The sequence below is a fragment of the Petromyzon marinus genome, unplaced genomic scaffold (genome assembly GCF_048934315.1).
Source record: "Petromyzon marinus isolate PM22_M1 ecotype Great Lakes invasive population unplaced genomic scaffold, UKy_Petmar_22M1.pri1.0 PM_G_Scaffold_30, whole genome shotgun sequence".
Lineage (NCBI taxonomy): Eukaryota > Metazoa > Chordata > Hyperoartia > Petromyzontiformes > Petromyzontidae > Petromyzon > Petromyzon marinus.
Window position 1 is genome coordinate 2,302,301 of NW_027422873.1, and position 26,866 is coordinate 2,329,166.

The 26,866-nt window shown below is 44.6% G+C and overlaps 1 protein-coding gene across 2 annotated transcripts in view; it reads right to left on the minus strand.

The window, feature by feature from the left end:
* Positions 1 to 26,866, minus strand: part of LOC142915400 (uncharacterized) — a 43,099-nt gene that overhangs the window by 15,380 nt on the left and 853 nt on the right. The window contains exons 2-7 of one of the 2 annotated variants that reach the window (XM_076061233.1): positions 25,004 to 25,044; positions 19,117 to 19,291; positions 13,801 to 14,017; positions 8,486 to 8,717; positions 4,001 to 4,089; positions 3,179 to 3,244 (exon numbers count right to left, since the gene is read on the minus strand). In XM_076061233.1, the coding sequence (XP_075917348.1) occupies positions 3,179 to 3,244; positions 4,001 to 4,089; positions 8,486 to 8,717; positions 13,801 to 14,017; positions 19,117 to 19,280 (768 nt within the window). In that variant the 5' untranslated portion in view covers positions 19,281 to 19,291; positions 25,004 to 25,044. The remainder of the gene's footprint in view (positions 1 to 3,178; positions 3,245 to 4,000; positions 4,090 to 8,485; positions 8,718 to 13,800; positions 14,018 to 19,116; positions 19,292 to 25,003; positions 25,045 to 26,866) is intronic. The other variant, XM_076061234.1, reaches the window with a different exon arrangement.

Genomic DNA, 26,866 nt, shown 5'->3' on the forward strand with positions numbered 1-26,866 from the left:
TACACGTGTTCACCTACACGTGTTCTCCTACACGTGTTCACCTACACGTGTTCACCTACACGTGTCCGCCTACACGTGTTCACCTACACGTGTCCGCCTACACGTGTCCGCGCAGCGTCAGTAGGCTCCGAACGTTACTGAGCACGACATAGGTTGCAGTATTGAGAGGGGGGATATTGTTGAAACAGCACAATAAGTTGTGTCACGCTTTCTACAGGGTTGGGTGTGGGTGGGGTTGCACGTTCCTCCAGGGATTCAAGCGCTGTTCGTTCGGCCAATGCACACGGTGAAAGCAGACAAAGATACTGCTGCGCACTGCACTTCCATTTACTTCCTTTAGGTCACCGTCGAAAAAGTCTTGCTGGAGGGCAAATAAATAAAGAGGTTTCGATTTTAACCGAACATTAAACTAATTTTCAATGGTACAGTATCTTTTTTCCAAGTAGTGGTATCCCAAACTTTTCGCGGCTGCTTAAATTCCCTTTTCACACCATCGATATGTAAACTCCCCCTCGCCCCCTCGCCGGTCTGCACATGTTCACCCTCTCTACACCGTTCATCGTGCTAAGTCTGCCAATTAAATGCTAAATTCTATGCTAATTCCTTTGTCAAGGCGCTCTGTTTCTTCTCACACAGCTTAAAGGTCGCGGTCTGAGCTTGGCTTTTTCACTCCAGCGCTGTCCTCCAGACAGTCTTGTCCCTTCACCTGATGAAGGCCGCTTGCGTCGTGGCCGAAACGTCGTGAGAATTTTATCGTGTTATTTTAATTTATCAATTTATTATTTTATTCTCATTCTACGTGGTGGTGACTTTACCGAAAGAACCAAAGAAAATAAATGAGAGGCGTTTTTATTAACGGCTCGCAGCATTTAACAAAAGTCAGCTCACAACTCATCTATGGGATGTAGGGAAATAAAGATTCCTTTTCTGCTGGTGGACCCGTGCACGTTTTTTGTTTACAACCTTACTTTTAAGAGCAGCGCAACTGTAGCGTAAGGTTATTAATAATTTCTGGAAAAAAAAAACAGCAAAGGGCTATCACTTAAAACGGTTCACCACAATGGATGGTACAAAAAAAACCTTGATTGAAAGCTTTCGTGACTGCAGTAATTCATATTCTTAGCTCTTTCGGTAAAGTCACGTTGAAGGGAAACAATAAAAAAATAAAATATATATAAAACAATAAAAATTCTCACGACGTTTCGACCATAACACAAACGGTCGTCATCAGGTGTGAAAAAACCGTTTGTGTTATGGTCGAAACGTCGTGAGAATTTTTATTGTTTTATATATATTTTATTATTTTATTGTTTCCCTTCAACGTGACTTTACCGAAAGAGCTAAGAATATGAATAAAGAAAACCCTCATTAAACAAACACTTAACGTCATATAAATCGACAACAAAAAGCTTTAAGAACAGGATTTGCCAGTGGTCAGCGATAACATCGACAAAAATATTACTCACCAGCTCACTTTATTTTCCGATGGGTGTGGAGGGCAAGCGGCACCTGGCCACGTGGTCCCTACCCTACAACTCAAGTGCCAAGGCCTACGTGCTATGGTGTAGCGCGCAGGGAGACGTGCCGCTAACAAGTCTCCTGCTTTTGAACTAAATACGATAGAGTAAGTTCTAAGAGGGGCAGAGTAATGGCAAATTCAAACGTGTGCTGAAATTTGGACCTAAAACCGCACCGGTCTCAGTCTGTGTCACGTCCTGTAAATCACAAACTGGAGAAGCCACGTTGATCTTGGCATTAAGCCTGCACACGCTTCGAATTGAAATGTACATTGCACTGTATGCACACAACATTACACCTGATGATGACCGTTTGTGTTATGGTCGAAACGTCGTGAGAATTTTTATTGTTTTATATATACATTATTATTTTATTGTTTCCCTTCAACGTGACTTTACCGAAAGAGCCAAGAATATGAATTACTGCAGTCACAAAAGCTTTAAATCAAAATTATTGGTGTTTTGTTGCTGCAAATATGGCGATGGGGTTCCTCCCCTTGCACATGATAAATGTATCACGCACGGTATTCATGCCACAGCCTGCACCCCGCTTGAAAGTTGTTTGTGCTTCCCATAGAGGGGCATACTTCCCACCCCCCGGGTTGAGAACCACTGTATTAACTTTTTAAATAGTACATTGTAATAACTGTTAACATATATACGCAAAAAACATGTCGCACCAACAATTTAAATGTGTATTGAGTGACACCTACAGCAACCACGATACATCTGCATTAAAATAAACTGATACATTTGAATTTAAATATTTCAAAAGTAAATCAAGGTATGTGATAAATATAAACTTAAAATCGGCTGTAATTTAATCATTCAACAATCCAGTTGTACAGTGATCACTGAATTAACAGTACTTACCCTGAATTTGATGATTCTCAACATCAATGGAATCAGCATGAATCATACTATACAGCTAAATAAATCGCTAATGCTTCCAAAAGGGTGCACTGTCAGCTAAATTGGTCTAAAACATGTTTTACCAGTGAATAATTTCTGGAAAGTTGTTGTTTTGCAGTTTACACCTACACCTGTACAACTTATTCTACCAAGATAACTTACACAAATTCTCAAAATGGCATTAACTGATTTAGTTGATAGCTAAAATTATTTTCCAATACGATTCTAACAATAAAGTGAACCAGAAAACAAAGATAACGAACTATAGGACTACACTGCATAACACATTGATATTTTTGTGGGGACCTTATAAGCTCCCCACAAAATATCAATGCCACATTTTAAAATGTAAAAAGGGTAATTACGAGTGTTGTATTATATTTAAAAAAATGTCTTTCACGTTGAATTATAAGGTCGGCATGACGGAAAATTATCTTTTTCAACAGTTTGATGTGCAAAAAAATGCGTAACATTTTAATGACACAGTCTGCTTTAGCTTTGAAGCTATGAATCATGTTGACAGGTTTCAAGGTTTTTTTGCCAAAGGCAAGCTTTAATTTGAATCATAGCACCATAATTCAAGACAGTTCTTCAAGGGCAACTGAGTATTAAAAGGGAACGGGGTTAGCGCTAAAAAGTGATGGGCCTGTGCGACATTTACCGCTGTGAGCACAAGCATGAGGAATTATTTTCTGTTTAGCACTGCCGTTAGTATCGTTAGCGGGGCTGTAAACAGAGTTAGTACTTACGTCTCTGCTACTGTCACCATGCATTGAGCTGTTGGAACCACGCTCGGAAACATCATCATCATCACTCTGGGAAAGCCACAGCAGCAGAATGAGGACATGACACGCGGGTAAGCAAAGACAGCAAATACTCAACAATGCGCACGGGGGGAAGTTGTTAGAATAACCAAAACAGCTAGAAGTAGCTGGTTGCGTGTGTTAGTATCAACAGCAAGAACATGTCCCAACAGCGTTCAAAGCAAGCTTCTGCACGCAACGTGTTAGTATATTCAAATATAAGCGGAAATATAAAAATAAAAAGCAAATGCCTCCAGAATACATTTGAACTATAAACACACCGACTTGTTACAAATATATATTTTGTTACTGGCAAAGGAGATCTCATAATGTAAATGCTCACCCCGAGCCCTCAATACTCTGATGGTGCGCTGTTTTTGAGTTGTACGCCTTTTGGCGTCTTCTGGTCCAACACCAGTGGAGACTAGGCTCTAAGAAAAGCCGTCTCGGGTGTGGACCAATCAAATTCAAGGACAGTGCCAATATTATTATTATCAGAGTTGTCTTTTTTGTTTGCATTTTGACTGCTTGTGTTGTGGTTATTGCAAACATGATGCCTTGAATAAAGGTGGCAGTTTTTGTGCCAGTCAAAAGGGTAAAACCTATTACTATATCTTGTTACAAACATGTCTCCGTGTATCTACACATGACACTCCTCTCGACAAGAGAATAACACACCGTTTAATGAAGTCACAAGAGAACACCACGGCAAGAAAAAACACCGCTCAATTTCAAATACGCAGGGGTGCAAGTGTGTCACGTACTGACCTTCTTTATCTTTGGCCGCAAAAAGCTCCAAAGCCCTTTGTGTTTTTTCTCCGGGAGGTCTGCGTTGTCGTTCAGGCCATGGCCCAGCTCTGTAACGCAAAGAGAGCCACTCAATACATCCACAGGGTACTCTTTGGTTCTATTCGCTAAAGTCACGTAACAAGCAAAAAAATAAAAAATTCTCACAACGTTTCGGCCACAACGCAAGCGGCCTTCATCAGGTGAAGGGACCGTGCTGTCATGAGGACAGCGTTGGAGTGAAAACAGCCAAGCCCAGGTCGCGTACTTTAAGCTGTGTGGGAGGCTGTTTTCACTCCAACGCTGTCCTCATGACAGCACGTTCCCTTCACCTGATGAAGGCCACTTGTGTTGTGGCCGAAACGTCGTGAGAATTTTTAAATTTTTATTTTGTTGTTGTTTGTGACGTGACTTTACCGAATAGAACCAAAGAGTACGGATCCTTGCAGTCGCGAAAGCTTCAAATCTAGAACATCCACAGGTGAAGGTTTACATTACCTGAGCGTTAATGTGCATATAGCAACAGGGATGACACGCAGCGAATTCGCTTCACAGTGAACGGTCCGTAGTTTTTGCAGATGCAACACAAAGTTAAATTATCATTAGACCTCCTTTGCCAGTTCCAAAATGTAATAATAATAGGGTTTTTCCCCTTTTTGATGGCAACAAAACTGAAACCTTTTTACAAGGATTCATGTCTTCTGCATTAACCACAATACCTGTGCACCAATCAGTTTCAAGCACAATGCACCATATATTATCATAGTATGTTTTTTGTTTGCATTTTGACTGCAGGTATTGTGGTTAATGCAGTAGGCATGAATCCTTGTTAAAAAGGTTTCAGTTTTGTTGCCAGAAAAAAGGGGAAAACCCAACTATTATTAAAGTTAAATTAATTAAGCCTTTCAATACGTGGTCTATTTTTTTATTAATTGTACGACGCTTGAAACCCAAGAAACTTCAAATTGCAAAAGGTGTACTATTTTCACGCACGTACCAAAATTATCAAGGTGTTTATTAAATGTTGATATAAACATGCATATTACACCATACTTGTGTATATATATTTTTTTAGGTACACCTCTACGGAGCGTTCACATTGTTCATTGTAACAATACTTCTCCACTAGATGGCAGGATTGTAAAAAAATTAAAATATTTTACACTTAAATTTCGATTTAAAGCTTTCGTGACTGCAGTGATTCATATTCTTGGCTCTTTCGGTAAAGTCACGTTGAAGGGAAACAATAAAGTAATAAAAAAGATATATCAAACAATAAAAATTCTCACGTTTTCACAACTGATGATGACCGTTTGTGTTATGGTCGAAACGTTGTGAGAATTTTTATTGTTTTATATATTTTATTATTTTATTGTTTCCCTTCAACGTGACTTTACCGAAAGAGCTAAGCTTATATATTTTACACTTCTTCAATTTCCCACCGGGTGGCGCTGGTGGCACACAAAATGCAGCAAAGCGCGCAGCAGAGAACGGCGCTGGTTGTGCCAAGGGGTTGAAACTTGCAGCCCGTCACGGTAACCATGGAGCTGTCCAAGCACGGACATTCTAAGCCTCCCAAGCCATTATTAATGCGGCCAAGAAGTCAGTTCACCCACATGGTGGCCGCACACGGGACGTGTGAACATTCCGTGCTCGATTCCAGCAGCCAGCAAGCCCAAACATGCAGCTCATAAACTCGCACGCACGCACGCACAAACAAATAACACGAACAATCCTCTGCATTAGTAATAGGTTTTACCCTTTTGACTGGCACAAAAACTGACACCTTTATTCAAGGCATCGTGTTTGCAATAACCACAACACAAGCAGTCAAAATGCAAACAAAAAAGACAACTCTGATAATAATATTGGCACTGTCCTTGAATTTGATTGGTCCACACCCGAGACGGCTTTTCTTAGAGCCTAATCTCCACTGGCGTTGGACCAGAAGACGCCAAAAGGCGTACAACTCAAAAACAGCGCACCATCAGAGTATTGAGGGCTCGGGGTGAGCATTTATATTATGAGACCTCCTTTGCCAGTAACAAGATATAGTAATAGGTTTTACCTTTTTAACTGGCACAAAAACTGACACCTTTATTCAAGGCATCGTGTTTGCAATAACCACAACACAAGCAGTCAAAATGCAAACAAAAAGACAACTCTGATAATAATATTGGCACTGTCCTTGAATTTGATTGGTCCACACGCGAGACGGCTTTTCTTAGAGACTAGTCTCCATTGGTGTTGGACCAGAAGACGCCAAAAGGCGTGCAACTCAAAAACAGCGCACCATCAGAGTATCGAGGGCTCGGGGTGAGCATTTACATTATGAGACCTCCTTTGCTATGCATGGGTAGCCAAAGGAACGACAGAGAAATCCAATCACGGCGGCTTTAGGTTCGAAGCCAATTCATGCGCTTTGCCTACTGACACAAATTAGCACGAGGCAGAGGCGACTAAATTTCGATTTGAAGCCTTCGTGACTGCAAGGATTCATCTTCTTTGGTTCTTTCGGTAAAGTCACCATCAATAAAATTCTCACGACGTTTCGGCCATTCTACGTGGTGGTGGTGACTTTACCGAAGGAACCAAAGAAGATGAATCCTTGCAGTCACGAAAGCTTTAAATCGAAATTTAACCTCTACGGGGAGGGATTTCACACAACCTTAAGCACCTGAAGACGGCCTCTTGCGTTGTGGCCGAAACGTCGTGAGAATTTTATCGTGTTATTTTATTATCTTATTATTCTCATTCTACATGGTGGTGACTTTACCGAAAGAACCAGAGGCGACTAGACCGAGAGTGAGCAGACTGAGAGAGTTTGCCGGGCGGACTGATTTCAAGCAATGCTCACATCAGCATCTAACTAGAGATATTTGAGCAGGTGCCACGTGCACTATTTACTTTAAAAATGCTAGCAGTTATGAACACTGTCACAAAAGTAGGCACAGCAACTAGAATATACTTGTAAGAGACCTCTACGTGGATAGCAAGGCTATTTATTATAGTGGAGGGGGGGGGGTATCAAAACTGAAAGTCAGATGACCAGGGCATATTTCCAGGACGCTGACAAGTAAAATACCTTGAAACCCAAAAGATATACCGATGTCTGAAAACTTTAGAGGTGAAAAAATGAGTAGAATATCAAAAAATTAAAACTTCAGAAGGTGCACACGGTTTGAACCATCACCACATGGGGGTCCGCGATTCCAAATGAACTGTAATAATGATAAAAGTACGTGAAAGGAAGACAAGTGTCATTGCATTTGGAATCTCAGAAAAAAACCATAAACAGACCATAGACTATTCTTAGCTCTTTCGGTAAAGTCACGTTGAAGGGAAACAATAAGATAATAAAATATATTTTGTTTAAAATATATTTTATTGTTTCCCTTCAACGTGACTTTACCGAAAGAGCTAAGAATATGAATTACTGCAGTCACGAAAGCTTTAAATCAAAATTTAGACAATAGACTGTACATCAGAACGATTGAAATGAGAACAGAATTATTTCCAGGTATATCAGGGTAGTGTGGAAGGCATCAAAATGAAATGTAAAAAAAAATGTATTGCATGATGATATAAGAAACATTTTACGCGTTATATATAGGCCTGTAATGTACAAAATATAGTCGCACATGAACACATACACACATATATACAGACGTCTAAAACAAATTGTTATCTTAAAAGTCATACCGATAAAATAAACAATTCTAGGTCAAATTTCGATTTAAAGCTTTCGTGACTGCAAGGATGCATCTTCTTTGGTTCTTTCGGTAAAGTCACCACATAGAATGAGAATAAAATAATCAATTAATAAAACACAATAAAATTCTTACGACGTTTCGGCCACAACACAAGTGGCCCTCTTCAGGTGAAAGGAACAGACCTGTCGTCTGACCTTTATTGTGTTATTTTATTTTATTAATTTATTATTTTATTCTCATTCTACGTGGTGACTTTACCGAAAGAACCAAAGAAGATGAATTCTAGTCAATAACCAGGAGGTTCTATTGACAAGTCTAAAAGAAACTGCAGGGAAGGTAGGCTTTAAGCCAGCCTTATAAAGGACCGCCATGATAAAACGAATTTTTTATTCTTTGGTTCTTTCGGTAAAGTCACCACCACGTAGAATGAGAATAAAATAATAAATTGATCAAATAAAATAACAAAATAAAATTCTCACGACGTTTCGGCCACAACACAAGCGGCTCCAGCGCTGTCCTCCAGACAGTCTCGTCCCTTCACCTGATGAAGGCCGCTTGTGTTGTGGCCGAAACGTCGTGAGAATTTTATTGTGTTATTTAATTTTATTAATTTATTATTTTATTCTCATTCTACGTGGCGGTGACTTTACCAAAAGAACCAAAGAAGGATGAATCCTTGCAGTCACGAAAGCTTCAAATCGAAACGAATTTTTTGTTCTTTTCCATCAGCTCAAAAGTAACGTTAAAACAAAACCTCTGCTCCTGTCGACGGCGTACACCTCCTTGACGCCGAGCTCGGACAGCGAGCACGACGTATCGAGCAGCTCCGTCTCGCTGGCGTCCCCGAACAGCGCCGTGTGGTGGACGTCAAGCTCGCACTTGTTGCAGATGTCGGGCAGCAGCGCTTGCAGGGCCACGCGCGGGCTCGCCAGAACTACGGTCTTCTTACGTGCTCGCGAGTAGTTCACCGTCAGCCGCACCGTTTGCTGAAAAACAAATTAAGTGATGTAATACTCTTTGCTTCTATTCGGTAAAGTCACGTAGGTAAAAAAAATCACGACGTTTCAGCCACAACAACACAAGTGGCCTTCATCAGATGAAGGGACCGTGCTGTCACGAGGACAGCGTTGGAGTGAAAACAGCCAAGCCCAGGTCGCGTCCTTTAAGCTGTGTGGGAGGAAGCAAAACGCTTTGACAAAGGAATTAGTATAAACATGAGCACGATGTACGTAGGAGGTGCATGGGCCATGACCTGAGCTTGGCTGTTTTCACTCCAACGCTGTCCTCATGACAGCACGGTCCCTTCACCTGATGAAGGCCGCTTGTGTTGTGGCCGAAACGTCGTGATTTTTGTTATTTTATTTTTTACCTACGTGACTTTACCCAATAGAACCAAAGAGTATGGATCCTTGCAGTCACGAAAGCTTCAAATCTAGAATTAAGAGATTTAAGTAGAGGATCGACGAATTGAACGCTGTCGTTAACAAATCCCCTCTTCGTTTACCCTCTTAGGATCCAGCTGTCAACGTTCATCAAATTTCTCAATTTAAAAATGAAATACTGGGCTAGGCTGTGGATTAAGGGGGACTAAAACTGGGTTACACTTGGTCTGAATTACAGTATAAAACCTCACGATGTGCTGTAGTGGAGGTTCAATGGGACAGGAAGCCCACCTCTTCACACAAATAGCAATGTTATTGTATTTGTCTCTCAGCCAATGGGGCCTCTGCCTTTGCAGGAAAACTCTGCACCAGTTTCGACCTTGTGGATTGCCCTTTTAAACAAATGCTGTTTCCAGCTGTTGAGAACAGCAGCACCATTAAAGCTATGGTGGATTTAGCAGCAGAAAACAGAAAAACTATACACAAACTCAAGTTTGTGGTGGAGGATCATGGGTAATGAATACATAATACACAGACTGTAAAATTATGTTTTGTCTTTCTGTTCCCCCCCTTGTACTGTGACTCTGTACTGGGCTCATGCTCAGTCCCAACAAAAACCTTTTTGTAATGATGTTTCATCCATTCTGCCTATGGACCTTCCAGACCAATATTTTCCAGCAGTGCAGACAAAGCATGATTTCAGAAAGTAAGCTGGTTTCGAATTTCTGGATCACATCACCAGTATATAACCTGCTTAACAAATGATGCTGTGTAATATTCCATATATCCTGGATGACAGGATGCATGCATTTGTACCCCTGGGGAGAGCCTCTAACTAAGCAAATTCATCGTGTAACTTGTATGATTCACGATAAAGGTTTTTGGGTGAGATCGCGTTATTTATAAATGTGTCGTAAAACCCTCCACCACCCAACATGGCCAAAGCAGTAAACATGTGTCACGTTCACAAAAGACAAAATATTCTAGATTTGAAGCTTTCGTGACTGCAAGGATCCATACTCTTTGGTTCTATTCGGTAAAGTCACGTAGTAGGTAAAAAAATAAAACAAGAAAAATCACGACGTTTCGGCCACAACACAAGCAGCCTTCATCAGGTGAAGGGACCAGCCTGTCTAGAGGACAGCGCTGGAGTGAAACACAGCCAAACTTAAAGGTCGTAGTCTGAGCGTGGCTGTGTTTCACTCCAGCGCTGTCCTCGAGACAGGCTGGTCCCTTCACCTGATGAAGGCCGCTTGTGTTGTGGCCGAAACGTCGTGAGAATTTTATTGTTTTATTTTTTTACCTACGTGGTGACTTTACCGAATAGAACCAAAGAGTAAAAGACAATTAGTTCACTACTTTAGCCCATTTGCGCGTAGAAGAGTGAATCCACAACATAATTTACAACATTGTGAATACGACGTTTCGCTGGTGATTAGATCCAGCATCATCGGGCAATTCGCCAGAATGGTGAAGCCCTCTCCGCTTGCTCCCGGTCTTAAATAGAGCAGCAGTAGGGTGACGTCATCATTTAACTCATATCAGGCGCAGCGATTAGAGGTGGATAGGGGGAGGGTATTGTAATTATATAATAGATTGGTAATTATTCAATTGTTATTAATTACTAGTAGTTTCCCCTATAAGGAATTGTAGTTGCAATATATTTAATTTAACAATAAGGGTTACGACACGTTTATAAATAACGCGATCCAACCCAAAAGCCTTTATTATGAATGATATTGGTCGCGAAAGCCTACGTGTTAAACTTGTAAGATGAAAATAAATGCACCAAAGGTTATCGGTCTGTATCCAGCTATATGCCTCTGTGTCTAGTATACAATAAACAACCATCACAAGATAAAATCTAAGACGTTTTGTCATTTGGTAGAATATCAACTAATGTACCATGGCCTCTGGTACAATTGGGCTTTCACAACATTTACATACTCGCTAAACATTCTAAACTAGCCCCTGATCCTGGTGTACAATGCAAAGCCACCACAGGAGAGAAGATCAAGGCCTTGTTCACTGATCCCCAGGATTAAAGCACCTGCAGTTGCTAAGCATGCTTAAATTACATTTCAGACTAAACAATGCAGAGTAGAATTGGAAATACGTAATAGATTTGGATATCATGGAAAACACATGTCTCTAATTACCAATATCTATCCATATCTCTGTTTAAGAGCATTTCATTATTGTAATTTAATTGTACTTGTGTTGGTGTCAATAAAGTAGGAAATATGGAAACAGTTGCATAAAACTATGACAGTATAGGCTGACCTGGCTATAAATCAAAAGTAAACGCATCTATGCCTCTATGTAAGGAACGAGACAGGAAGACTTCTCCACAAATCTGGATGTCGCCTGATGAAGCTGGTTGTAATTACTGGCAAAACGTCGTACTCAGATTGTAAATGTTGTGGCTTGGCTCCCCAACACACCGGTGTGCTGTACTAGTACACTACACTATACACTACACTATACACTACACTACTATACACTACACTATACACTACTAGACACTACACTATACACTACTATACACTACACTATACACTACACACTACACTACACTATACACTACACTATACACTGCTATACACTACACTATACACTACTATACACTACACTATACACTACTATACACTACACTATACACTACACACGAGTGCTGTACTAGTGACGAATCGTCCACGTTCTGTTTACGCGACAGCCCTTACTAGTTGGCTGTGTCGGGTGGTGGCGGGTTTTCACGACACAACATTTATATATTTATACGCGGTCTAACCCAAAAACCTCTATGATGGATATTGGTCGCGAAAGCCTGCTACGTGTTAAACTGACCAACTCCAACTCTGCCTGACCACCACAGTCCTACTCAAATAGTCACACAAAGTGGCTGCATCTTAGCCCTTCGTATTATTCATAAGACTGCCGGTCTCCTTTTACCAATTGAAATCTTACTCCAACCATTCACATATTTCCAAGAGGAAATTTGACTTCCTCATTACTACCAAGTAACGAGGCAGTCAAATTTAAAAGATTTAACAACAAAAAGCATCGTACGCTTTTCGAAGCAGACTTCAACTTTGCACAGAAGAACGGAACGGTCCAACTCTATCTTCTCAATAAAGCCAAGTATGGCGCGTAAATACTTTGATCTAAAAGCAATCCATCCTTTTCACTGAATGCAAGTGATAAATATAATCACAGCCGGTGAAGTGACGAGAGGGAAATATTTTCCTTTAAAATTAATTAGGTTGCAATGTTTATACAAGATGCTTAAAAGTAAAACATTTTTAAAATAAGAATGTTTGCATAGCATATTCCACCCATGGATAAGTATTATCATCATCATCCGCATCATCATTCAGTATAAATTTTCTACTGGATGAATGCTAAGTATAGCCTGGTAAAAACATGATCTGCAGGCGAACTGAGCCAAAGCAAAATGTAGTTACTCTTTGTTTTTTTATCAGTAAAGTCACGTATAAATAATAAATAATAAAATAACATAATAGCGTACGACGTTTCGGTTGCAACACAAGCAGCCATCATCAGGTACAGAAGAGCTAAGTTTACGAGAGAGAGGGGAGACACAACCTCAGATGTATACACAGATACCCAAGTAGGGGGGAACTAACACAGATACAACAGGGGACACAGAGAGAGAAGCATACCAGACAAACAGGGTTTAGCAACATTTGGAAACCATATAAAGCAACACAGTCAGTCGGTCAAAACACAATCAACGCGTAGTCCGGTTGATCACGCTATTTCAAAGATTGATAAATTGCAAGTTGTAAACTGGCGGGTAACACCAACCGGTGCATCCAGTGAGGCATGATGTGATAATGGCATTTCATCATGTTTCATTAGTCAAGATACCAAAATCCAACCAAATCCAGTCTCACAAATATTTCCATTCATAAGTAGATTTGACCCGAAGGGGTCAAGGTTTCCCGATGATAACTCATCGCGTGACGGTGTAGTCGGCAGCATGCGTGCAAGGTTCAGAAATGAATCCGGCACATTATCACAAAGGTCAAATCGGAGAGCCATGTATATAACATGGTAATCCACAGATGGACCCTAATACAAAACTGTACAAAATCCTTTTACCTGTAACAACACGTGAGACTTTCTACAAAGTGTCAACAAGCACGACACGGCCGAGGAAATGTGTGAAAGACGCCTAATGCAGAAGCTAACCAATTGAGGCAATGACGTCTAAAATGTACTTAAGGAGAATTTAACTAAAATTGTGTACTGACAATGTACACACATGCTGTGTTAACACACACCCATAGCCACACCTAGCTCAAAGTGTAGTTTCAAACTCTTATAATTCATCTAATAATAGTTATTTGCATGTACGCATGAACCGGGCCACTTTGCTTACACGTCCATTTTTCTAATCAGCTTTGTCACTCCGAGATCTCTACGCAGGTTTCAGCGTGTTTCGACTGTACAAAGTCTTGTCTACGACGAGGCCGCGTCAGCGAATCAACGCTTTACCTCCGGGACAACGGGCTGCATCGGCTTCCTGAGTCGGTCATCAGTGGCGGGCCGAGGCTTTTTAGGAGGAAGGCCGTCACTCCAAGATCTCTACGCAGGTTCCAGCGTGTTTCGACTGTCAAAGTCTTACCTACGACGAGGCCGCGTCAGCGAATCAACGCTTTACCTCCGGGACAACGGGCTGCATCGGCTTCTCCAGTCGGTCATCGCCGGCGGGCCGAGGTTTGAGGAGGGCCGTCCCAGCACCGAGGGCCCCCAGCGGTGTGCTGGGCCCGTACTGTAGAGGCGATGCATCGTCCCTCGATAGCAGCTCCAGGGTGTGGCCGTCAGGGCTCAACCGGTAGGGACCGCAGAGTTCAACCAGGAGGTCCGTCACCGTCCTGCTGCTCACACAGCAACACGTGGGCAGCAGCAGCAGCTCCAAGTCAACGTCAAAGTGTGAGTCGTGCGTAAGGACATTTGTTGTTCCCGACTGAGGCCCGACTCGTAATTTAGAAACCAGAAAATTGTTCAAAAGATGCAGCGTGATATTCTTACAGCATGGCTATGAACGCTCGCGGATGCGTTTGTGTCATGTTTACATTCGATGTGTGGAGTGTAATTTAAATTACTGTTTACGGGGCCGTAGCAATGAGTATGGAATGTAAGTAAAAAATTGTACACAATGCATCTTCAAAACACTCACCATCCTAACGTATTACAAGGAGGGGGATCAATCATACGTCTTGTTCACACTCATGGATTTCAAACACGGCTTAACAAGTTAAAACGTGTTGCATGGATACAAAATATACTTTTAATGTTGTATTCAAAATGACCGTAAATGTTTTCCAAGAAATAAAATGGCGTGTTTATTATATCCATAGCGATTATTTGCGCATTTAACAAATCCCAAAAAAAATAACACACCGGCAGATGCAATCACCCAAAAGATGACCACATTACAGACAACTGGAAATAGCTCATTATAAAATTGCTTGCAAAGAGGGCAATTTGACCTCGCGGCCATGAAGATTTATGCTTCGTGAAAATAACACATTTATTTTAATGCATTTAAAACCACTCTCATTAAACTCCACTCACCACTCTTATTAAACTCCACTCACCACTCTTATTAAACTCCACTCACCACTCTTATTAAGCTCCACTCACCACTCTTATTAAACTCCACTCACCACTCTTATTAAACTACACTCACCACTCTTATTAAACTCCACTCACCACTCTTATTAAACTCCACTCACCACTCTTATTAAACTCCACTCACCACTCTTATTAAACTCCACTCACCACTCTCATTAAACTCCACTCACCACTCTTATTAAACTCCACTCACCACTCTTATTAAACTCCACTCACCACTCTTATTAAACTCCACTCACCACTCTTATTAAACTCCACTCACCACTCTCATTAAACTCCACTCACCACTCTCATTAAACTCCACTCACCACTCTTATTAAACTCCACTCACCACTCTTATTAAACTCCACTCACCACTCTTATTAAACTCCACTCACCACTCTTATTAAACTCCACTCACCACTCTCATTAAACTCCACTCACCACTCTTATTAAACTCCACTCACCACTCTTATTAAACTCCACTCACCACTCTTATTAAACTCCACTCACCACTCTTATTAAACTCCACTCACTACTCTTATTAAACTCCACTCACCACTCTTATTAAACTCCACTCACCACTCTTATTAAACTCCACTCACCACTCTTATTAAACTCCACTCACCACTCTTATTAAACTCCACTCACCACTCTTATTAAACTCCACTCACCACTCTCATTAAACTCCACTCACCACTCTCATTAAACTCCACTCACCACTCTTATTAAACTCCACTCACCACTCTTATTAAACTACACTCACCACTCTTATTAAACTCCACTCACCACTCTTATTAAACTCCACTCACCACTCTTATTAAACTCCACTCACCACTCTTATTAAACTCCACTCACCACTCTCATTAAACTCCACACACCACTCTCATTAAACTCCACTCACCACTCTTATTAAACTCCACTCACCACTCTTATTAAACTCCACTCACCACTCTTATTAAACTCCACTCACCACTCTTATTAAACTCCACTCACCACTCTTATTAAACTCCACTCACCACTCTTATTAAACTCCACTCACCACTCTTATTAAACTCCACTCACCACTCTCATTAAACTCCACTCACCACTCTTATTAAACTCCACTCACCACTCTTATTAAACTCCACTCACCACTCTTATTAAACTCCACTCACCACTCTCATTAAACTCCACTCACCACTCTTATTAAACTCCACTCACCACTCTTATTAAACTCCACTCACCACTCTTATTAAACTCCACTCACCACTCTTATTAAACTCCACTCACTACTCTTATTAAACTCCACTCACCACTCTTATTAAACTCCACTCACCACTCTTATTAAACTCCACTCACCACTCTTATTAAACTCCACTCACCACTCTTATTAAACTCCACTCACCACTCTTATTAAACTCCACTCACTACTCTTATTAAACTCCACTCACCACTCTTATTAAACTCCACTCACCACTCTCATTAAACTCCACTCACCACTCTCATTAAACTCCACTCACCACTCTCATTAAACTCCACTCACTACTCTCATTAAACTCCACTCTCACGCCTTTCCAAATTGACATTTCAATGCTTGTGTAGCACCACAGATGGTACTACGGTACCACGTAGTGTAACACCACAGATGGTACTACGTAGTGTAACACCACATATGGTACTACGTAGTGTAACACCACAGATGGTACTACGTAGTGTAACACCACAGATGGTACTACTAGTGTAACACCACAGATAGTACTACTAGTGTAACACCACAGATGGTACTACGTAGTGTAACACCACAGATGGTACTACGTAGTGTAACACCACAGGTGGTACTACTAGTGTAACACCACAGATGGTACTACGTAGTGTAACACCACAGATAGTACTACTAGTGTAACACCACAGATAGTACTACTAGTGTAACACCACAGATAGTACTACTAGTGTAACACCACAGATAGTACTACTAGTGTAACACCACAGATGGTACTACGTAGTGTAATACCACAGATGGTACTACGTAGTGTAACACCACAGATGGTACTACGTAGTGTAACACCACAGATGGTACTACGTGGTGTAACACCACAGATGGTAATACGGTACCACGTAGTGTAACACCACAGATGGTACCTCGTAGTGTAACACCACAGATGGTACTACGGTACCTCGTAGTGTAACACCACAGATGGTACTACGGTACCACATAGTGTAACACCACAGATGGTACTAGGGTACCTCGTAGTGTAACATCACAGATGGTACTACGTAGTGTAACACCACAGATGGTACCTCGTAGTGTAACACCACAGATAGTACTACGGTACCACGTAGTGTAACACCACAGATGGTACTACGGTACCAAGTAGTGTAACACCACAGATGGTACTACGGTCCCACGCAGTGTAACACCACAGATGGTACTACGGTACCACGTAGTGTAACACCACAGATGGTACTACGGTACCACGTAGTGTAACACCACAGATGGTACTACGGTACCTCGTACCGTCGGGGTGAAGGGCTACGGGGCTTCTAGGATCCCAGACAGCTGAGCCCCTCACTGGGCAAGGGGCATCAAAGGGGACCTCCCCCAGCCGATCTGGGACCAGTTGAAGACCGAAGCCGAAGACCGGTAGTAGCCAGACAGGACCCTGGGGCCCCTTGCAAGGGCCCCGGGGACGCCGTGCGGGCTGGTGGTGAGACTCTGGGCCGGTGGTGGGACTCTGGGCCGGTGGTGGACTCTGGGCCGGTGGTGGGACTCTGGGCCGGTGGTGGGACTCTGGGCCGCTGGTGGGACTCTGGGGCCAGTGGTGGGACTCTGGGCCGGTGGTGGGACTCTGGGGCCAGTGGTGGGACTCTGGGCCAGTGGTGGGACTCTGGGCCAGTGGTGGGACTCTGGGCCAGTGGTGGGACTCTGGGCCGGTGGTGGGACTCTGGGGCCGGTGGTGGGACTTTGGGCCGGTGGTGGGACTCTGGGCCAGTGGTGGGACTTTGGGCCGGTGGTGGGACTCTGGGGCCGGTGGTGGGACTCTGGGCCAGTGGTGGTGGGACTCTGGGCCAGTGGTGGGACTCTGGGCCGGTGGTGGTGGGACTCTGGGGCACTGGTAGTGGGACTCTGGGCCAGTGGTGGGACTCTGGGGCCAGTGGTGGGACTCTGGGCCAGTGGTGGGACTCTGGGCCGGTGGTGGGACTCTGGGGCTAGTGGTGGGACTCTGGGCCAGTGGTGGACTCTGAGGCCAGTGGTGGGACTCTGGGCCAGTGGTGGGACTCTGGGGCCGCTGGTGGGACTCTGGGGCCAGTGGTTGGACTCTGGGGCCAGTGGTGGGACTCTGGGCCAGTGGTGGGACTCTGAGGTCAGTGGTGGGACTCTGGGGCCGCTGGTGGGACTCTGGGCCTGTGGTAGGACTCTGGGGCCAGTGGTGGGACTCTGGGACTCCCCGGCCCTACGCCCTTATAAGGGCGAGGTCAGAGGAAGCCAGAGTGTAGACCCTGGGTCGGGGTCAGGGGTCAGCCCCCCCTTAGGGTGATCACAGCGGAGGAGCCGAGAGCGTTGCCAGCGTCACGGCACGCCGGGAGTAGGCCGTGTCCCTAGGGCTGTAGCAGCCCATCAGGACTGTCGGGGAGCGCTGTGTTGTAATAAAGGAGTTGTCTATACGAAGGTGTGTCTACGGAACCCATTACGCCTGTGCCAAACTTGGGCGGCCATAAAATGCTTACCCATCCATCGCTTGATCCCCGCAGGAATGGAATGAGTGTGCGTGTGTGTGTAGCGGTTAGCGCTACGCTGCGCTATGAACCTGGCGACCCGGGTTTGATTCCCGCTCACGGCCAACACCGGTGACAATTATCTGAACGGGTCCCGGGCCTCCCCTAGGTCGACTCAGCCTCAAATGAGTACCTGGTGCGGTGGATAAAAACATTGCCACTGGGGAGACAAAGGCGGTCGGGCGTGGTGCTGGCCACCCACCCCCTCGTGTACCGTTCCGGCCTTCATAAGTGCTCACTAACAGCACTTGCCCAACAGTCTGTTAAGGCTACACGGGGGATCTTTGTCTTTGTGTGCTGCTCGCTAACAGCACTTGCCCCTACAGTCTGTTACAGGCTACACGGGGGATCTTTGTCTTTGTGTGCTGCTCGCTAACAGCACTTGCCCCTAAAGCCTGTCACAGGCTACACGGGGGATCTTTGTCTTTGTGTGTGCTCGCTAACAGCACTTGCCCCTACAGTCTGTTACAGGCTACACGGTGGGGGATCTTTGTCTTTGTGTGTGCTCGCTAACAGCACTTGCCCCTACAACTCTGTTACAGGCTACACGGGGGATCTTTGTCTGTTTATCTTTGTGTAAATAATCCAAGTGCACGACAGGCACCTCCCGTCGACTCGGGCCACGTGGTGCACCCCGCCCGGCAGGATGACGTTGAGCTCCACATTGTCCACTGGGGGGCCGTCGCCACCGTCCGGTGGGTCTAAGCTGGGGGTCCCAGTCTGGGACTGGGACCGCATCAGCGGTGGTACCGGCGCACGGGGCTTCATCTTCCGGGCTGCTGCGGAACGACAACAAAATAAAGAGCAGTGGGACGTTGCGCTGCTAGGCCGTTTTAAGGATTTATATTGTTACATCAACAAGGGGGGTTGGGTGTGCAGTCAGCGTTGATGCAGGTACATTCGTTAGGTCAAGGCGAAGCCACTCATTCTCCAACGTCGGTGGACTGGCGTTTTGTTAGGAACAACGAATGATCGGCCACTTAAGAGATCACAAGGCAATGGGGATCAATGCGTCAACATTCAACCCTGACTTAAAACTGCAATTAATCAAGTGATAGGCGTGTGACCGCCCTTACACACATCACTTTCAGATCTCGCATGGCCACGTGCACCTATATTCACAAATTGAAAGGAAATTAATGTATTCATTTAGTGGTTAGCAGCAGTAATGGATGATCATGATGCTTTAAATAAATAAAACATTTCATAAAAACGAAGCAGATGGAACCATTATATTACAAACACAGTAGCTCCATGTGATGCTTATGTAAAACGCAATATCTACGTAAATGCAATTGCCAGTTCAACGTAACACGTTTGCTACTTTGTTGCATGCAATTTCACGTTCACTTAAAATTGGGCAGTGCTCTTTGAATACATCTTGCACTGACTGTGCAAGCCCTGTACCGCCATGAAATTACTACACAGAGAAGTGATATTAAATCACTCTTGACAACAGGATGTTGATGAGTGATTAGCACGTGATGAGTCATTCATTGATCCGTTCATTTTTTTTTAAATCATCTATCAGTATGGTGGGGGGGGGGGGGGTGTGGTCACTCCGTCAAGTAACCAGTTAACATTATCAAGACACACCTTAGTACATGACTTAAGTGAGTTTAGGGGTGTGATCAGTACGTACGATATAATTTTTGTTTGGGTGAATAATTATCCCGAATGTTTACGATCTGACCACTTACTGCATTCTTGGCGTAATGCAGTAAGAGTGTGAGTGTGTGTATGTGTGTGTATGTATGTGTGTGTCCGGCAAAACAACCCCCTACCTCCTCGCGGTGCCGGACGGGCAACTCTGTCGTGGACAGCGCTGTGGGGGGAGATCCAATTTTGATTGGCTCCTCCCCTCATGGCATATGTGTCCACCACAGGGGCTAAACGGGGGCTCTGGACGGGTGCGAGGGGCTGGTAACCCCTCCACCTTCAATTAATTACCACGAAACCACGAATTAAACTGAAATATGTAACAACTAAGCTTGTGCCGGAGGCCCCGGGGGGCCAGGCGTCTATGACGTCTCCTGGCCAAACCCCAATTGGCGGAGCCAGGAGATTGAATACCTACCCTCGGGGCTACTCCAGAAACAACGAAAAGCCACTACGGGTGGCCACGTGGAATGTTCGAACGCTCACTGCAGAGGAGAGGCTGCCACTCCTCTGTCGGGAGCTGGACCGGTACCGCCTGGATCTATGCGGCATTCAGGAGGTCCGGTGGACCGGCTCTGGCTCCTGCCACCATGAGGGGTGGACAGTCCTCTACTCGGGGCAGCAGACTGCCAAACAACAGGGTGTGGGTCTTCTTTTGAACAAAAGAATGAAGGGGGCGTGGGAGCGTGGCGGTGAGGTGTGGGAAGCTGTAAGCCCCAGGCTACTTTGCGCTCGCCTTCCCATCAACCGGAGGCGAGGAATGGTGGTCGTGGTTACTTATGCCCCCAACGAAGATGAACATCCGTGGAGGGATGCAGGCAAAGCCGATGAGTCAGATGCCTTCTATGACCTCCTGTCACAGGTGCTGGCTAAAGTGGCCCCTCGGGATAGAGTCATCATGTTGGGTGACTTCAATGCCCGAGTTGGTCATGATACTGGCACCTGGTCTGGAGTGATTGGAGGGCATGGGCCAGATCAGCTCAATAACAACGGTAGGAGGCTGCTAGATTTTTGTGCAGCCCATGGGCTTGTAATTACCAACACGCTGTTCCGGCATCGGCGCATCCACACAACATCATGGATGCATGCCGGGTCCAAGCAAGAACATCTGCTGGACTACATAGTGACGGACCAGCGAATGCGAGCCCATGTTCTTGACACCAGGACCTACCGTGGAGCTGATCTGCCCTCTGACCATCGACTAGTCATCTGTAAGATGCGCCTGCCATTCTTCCACTCCGGTGGTGGGTGTACACCCAGGACCCCATTCCAACCTAAAGTGGCCTGGTCTCAGTTATCTGATGAAAGTTGCAAGCGAGAATTTCATCATCGCTTGCGGCTGGGATTGGCATCGTCCCCGACTCCTCCTGATGTCGAGGGTAAATGGGCGAGGTTTAGGACTGTGACTCATGCAGCTGCAATGGCTGCTCTGGGTACGTGGTCCAGACCTCCCCAGACACCCTGGATGACAGAGGAGTTGTTCAGGATGGTTGAGAAAAAGCGACAGGCCCACTGTCATCGGCTACAGAATCCCACGTCAGAGAATGAGGAGGCTTACCGCAGCCTTCGCTCGGAGGTTCGGAGAGCCGTGAGGCGCTGCAAGGATGGGTGGTGGTCGCGGGTTGCTGAGGAGATGGAGTCTGCCTCAGTGGCCCGTGATCACAAATCTCTATTTAACTCCATCAAAAAAGTAACCTGCAGCGCCACACCTATTACCATCATTAGGGGAAAAAACGGTGATCCAATTTCCGACCCCCAGGAACAGGTTCGCAGATTTGCTGAGAATTTCTGTGAGGTCCTGGGGGAGGGAAAATCCCTCAGCCAGGAAAACATCGTGGCACAAAGTGAGGATGACCCTGCTGAGGCTGCGGTGCCTCAAATATTGGATGAAGTCACCCCCTGTGAGTGGCTGGCTGAGGTGCCATCTGCTGAGGAAGTATTGAAGGCGATCCAGAGTCTGAGACCAGGAAAGGCAGCGGGCAGAGATGATCTCCCAAGCGAAATGCTGAGGGAGGGTGGCGTTTGTGCACAGACTGCCCTATATGACATCATAACAACAGTCTGGACCACTGGACGGGTTCCGCAGGATTGGAAGGATGCCCTGGTGGTCCCCCTTTTTAAGAAGAAGGGGGACCGCACAGACTGTAACAACTACAGGGGCATCTCACTCCTCAGTGTGCCGGGAAAGGTCCTGGCAAGGATTATTCAGCATCGCCTTGCCAGGCACGCTGAGGAGAGGCTTGCGGAGCCCCAATGCGGTTTCAGGAAAGGGCGGTCCTGCACAGATGCCATATTTTCTGTCTGTCTGCTACAGCAGAGGTGTAGGGAATTCCAACAAGACCTACATCTCTGCTTTATTGACCTGGTCAAGGCCTATGATACCATCAGTAGGCCTGGGCTCTGGGTCGTTCTTCGTGCTTTTGGAGTACCTGACCCTCTGCTCACGATCATTAAGGACCTTCATGATGGTGAGCGGGCCCGGGTAAAACTACGTGGCCGGGAGTCAGAGCCATTCCCTGTACATCTTGGGGTGCGACAGGGATGTCCTCTGGCTCCCACATTATTTAACATCTATTTTGACCACGTAGTTCGTGAAGCCTTCAATAGCTGTACCGGGGGAATCTCCATATGGTACAGATATAATGGGAGGCTAATCGATGCCCGGGTGCGGTCAAGGGATGGCTCCCTATTGCTCAACCACGTTATGTATGCTGATGATTTGGTAATAGCTGCTCAGTCAGAGGAGGAGTTGGAGACGCTGCTGCTGAGACTGGAGCGTGCCACTAAGAGGTGGGGCCTTACCATCAGCCCCACCAAAACTAAGCACCTGCCTGGGTATTTTGTACCATCGGACACTCCACCCCCACAACTCCCAATCGGTGATGGGGCAGTTGTGGAGAGAGTGGAGAGTTTCCCATACCTGGGCAGTGTGCTTATGACTGGCTCCAGTTTAACAGCAGAGGTCTCACTCCGAATCAGTCGAGCGGCAATATCTTTTCATCGGTTGCGTAACGCTGTGTGGAAGCTACCTGGTCTGTCGCTCCGCACTAAGCTTCAGGTCTTCTCGGCCACGGTCATTCCCTCCCTTCTCTACGCTTGCGAGACGTGGACCCCCCTGGTGTAACATCTTCGCCGGTTAGAAACATTTAGGCTGGCCTGCCTACGATCCATCCTGGGTTTAACCAGACTGGATTGTGTGAGGAGCTCACAAATCCTTGAAAGATCTGGGCAGGGTCCCATCGGTGAGCTCCTCCGGCAGGCAAGGCTGCGATGGCTGGGTCATGTAGCCCGCATGCCCAGCCACCGCATGCCGAAACAGCTTTTGTTTGGCCGGATTGAGGGGGCTGGGCGGGCGCGGCACGGGCTAGAGAAGAGATGGAGTGATGTGGTACAGGAGGACGTGGAGCTGAGTGGACTTGCCGATGACTGGTACCAGCGGTGTCAAGATCGGCCTCTGTGGAGGAGGCTCGTGAAGGATGCTACTGGGCAGTTGGAGGCAGTCGCCCTCCAACAACAACGGAGGGCGGAGGAGCGACGCTCACAACAGCGAGCGGAGCGCCGGGTGGCTAAAGCACAGCAGGTTGGCACAGTAGGGGGCACAGGTGGTGCATCAGCCAATCATCTCAGTCAGTCGACCCGTGGCACCTGGGTCTGCCCCGTGACCTCCTGCCAGCAGGCGTTCGACACTTCACGTGGCCTCAGGGTGCACATAGCCTGGCACAAGCGTCGTGGTGACGTCACCGCCACTTAGTGGCGAATGGCGGTTGTCGTTGTATGTGTGTATGTGAGTGTGTATGTGTGTATGTGAGTGTGTATATGAGTGTGTATGTGAGTGTGTATGTGAGCGTGTATGTGTATATGAGTGTGTATATGAGTGTGTATGTGAGTGTGTATGTGAGTGTGTATGTGAGTGTGTATGTGAGTGTGTGTATGTGTGTGAGTATGTATATGAGTGTGTATGTGAGTGTGTGTGTATGTGAGTGTGTATGTGAGTGTGTATGTGTGTATACAGTCTGTTAAGGTAATATGGGGGATCTTTGTCGTTGTTGTGTATATGAGTGTGTATGTGTATGTATGTGAGTGTGTATGTGAGTGTGTGTGTATGTATATGAGTGTGTATATGAGTGTGTATGTGAGTGTGTATGTGTGTATGTATGTGAGTGTGTATGTGAGCGTGTATGTGTATATGAGTGTGTATATGAGTGTGTATGTGAGTGTGTATGTGAGTGTGTATGTGAGTGTGTATGTGTGTATATGAGTGTGTATATTAGTGTGTATATGAGTGTGTATGTGTGTATGTATGTGAGTGTGTATGTGTGTATGTATATGTGTGTATGTGAGTGTGTATGTGAGTGTGTATATGAGTGTGTATATGAGTGTGAATGTGAGTGTGTATGTGAGTGTGTATGTGAGTGTGTGTCTATATGAGTGTGAATGTGAGTGTGTATGTAAGTGTGTATGTGAGTGTGTATGTGTGTGTGTATATGAGTGTGTATATGAGTGTGAATGTGAGTGTGTATGTGAGTGTGTATGTGAGTGTGTATGTGTGTGTATGAGTGTGAATGTGAGTGTGTATGTGAGTGTGTATGTGTGTGTGTATGTGAGTATGTATGTGAGTGTGTATGTGTATGTGAGTGTGTACATGAGTGTGTATGTGTGTGTGTATGTCAGTGTGTATGTGAGTGTGTATATGAGTGTATATGAGTGTGTATATGAGTGTGTATGAGTGTATGTGAGTGTGTATATAAGTGTGTGAGTGTGTGTGTGTTTGTACAAGGATGTTGCAACCTGCTGTGTACGGTGTACACTGAAGTTATTCTATGTGTAAGCACCTTGGCAGGAGTTTCAAAGGGGGAGGAACAACAACAACAACCTGCTTGCACACACACGGACACACACGGACACACACACGGATACACACACAGACATACACACACAGACACACACACACGGACACACACACACGGACACACACACGGACACACACACACAGACACAATACAACAATGAGTACACACGTGTCAGCCAGAGTGAGCGGACACTGCTCAGATGGATCAACGTTTTCCATCATTAGACCTCCTTTGCCAGTACCAAAATATAATAATAGTGTTTTTTCCCCTTTTTTCTGGCAACAAAACTGAAACCTTTTAACAAGGATTCATGTTACTGCATTAACCACAATACCTGCAGTCAAAATGCAAACAAAACACATACTATGATCATATATGATGCATTGTCCTTGAAACTGATTGGTCCACACCAAGAAAGCCATCCCTTGGTGTGGACCAATCAGTTTCAAGGACAATGCATCATATATTATCATAGTATGTTTTTTTTATTATCATAGTATGTGGTTAATGCAGTAACATGAATCCTTGTTAAAAGGTTTCAGTTTTGTTTTGCCGAATCGATTGTTAAAAAGCCACTCGCCATAACAATTACGTCATCCATTGTGATTCACAGCATCTCAATACTACATTGTTCAAGCGTTATGTAACATGCCCGTATTTGTATTCAGCAAGTTATTTAAACATGCGCTTGAGTGTCATAGATTTTACACGTATGTAGAAAATGCAAAGAAATGTGTCAGGCATATTATCACACGTCCTATTAAACCGCTCCCACCGTCTGTACACACACACGGTGGTGGTGGTACTTTATACTGTAAAACACAGCACTTATAATACACCTTTATAAATGACCGCAGTCGTAAATCGGCCACGTGTATTAACCACGTGGAGCTCATTAACACAGCCACGTTAGCCACGAAAAATCAGACACAGTCGTTCACTCGTAACTTAGAACTTGTAAAATCTATACACGTTACTTTTAAACTACGAATAAGAGTACTGTAATTACGGCAAAAATACATTAGAGGTGCTGTATATCAGAACAATAAATCAAACAATAACACAGCCACGTAAACCACAAACGCCAAAGGCCCCGTTCACCACCACAACTTGTGCTAAAATATTCTTGGTTCGTTCGGTAAAGTCACCACGTAGAAGGGAAACAATAAAACAATAAAAATATAAAACAATAAAATAATAAAAATATAAAACAATAAAATTATTATTCTTGGTTCTTTTGGTAAAGTCACATAGAAGGGAAACAATAAAATAATACAAATATAAAATAATACAATTCTCACGACATATCGACTGCAACACAAGCAATCATCATCAGGTGTGAAAACCACAACAAAATATTCTTGCTGTGGTTTTCACACCTGATGATGATTGCTTGTGTTGCAGTCGAAACGTCGTGAGAATTTTGTGTTATATTTTTATTATTTTATAGTTTCCCTTCTACGTGGTGACTTTACCAAAAAGAACCAAGAATAAGAATCCCTGCAGTCACGAAAGCATAAAAATCAAAATGTAACTTGTGCCAAGTTATCAGAGTTACTCATCAATCCGACTTGTTCAACGTATAGCTGCTACGGCTTCAAAGATTATCACAAACAACAATCATTAAACATAAATAAGGGAGCCCAGAACACCCCACCACCAACAACCACAACAACCACGCCATCATCAACGTATAGCTGCTACGGCTTCAAAGATTATCACCAACAACAATCATTAAACATAAATAAGGGAGCCCAGAACACCCCACCACCACCAACAACCACACCACCATCAACGTATAGCTGCTACGGCTTCAAAGATCGTCACAAACAACAATCATTAAAC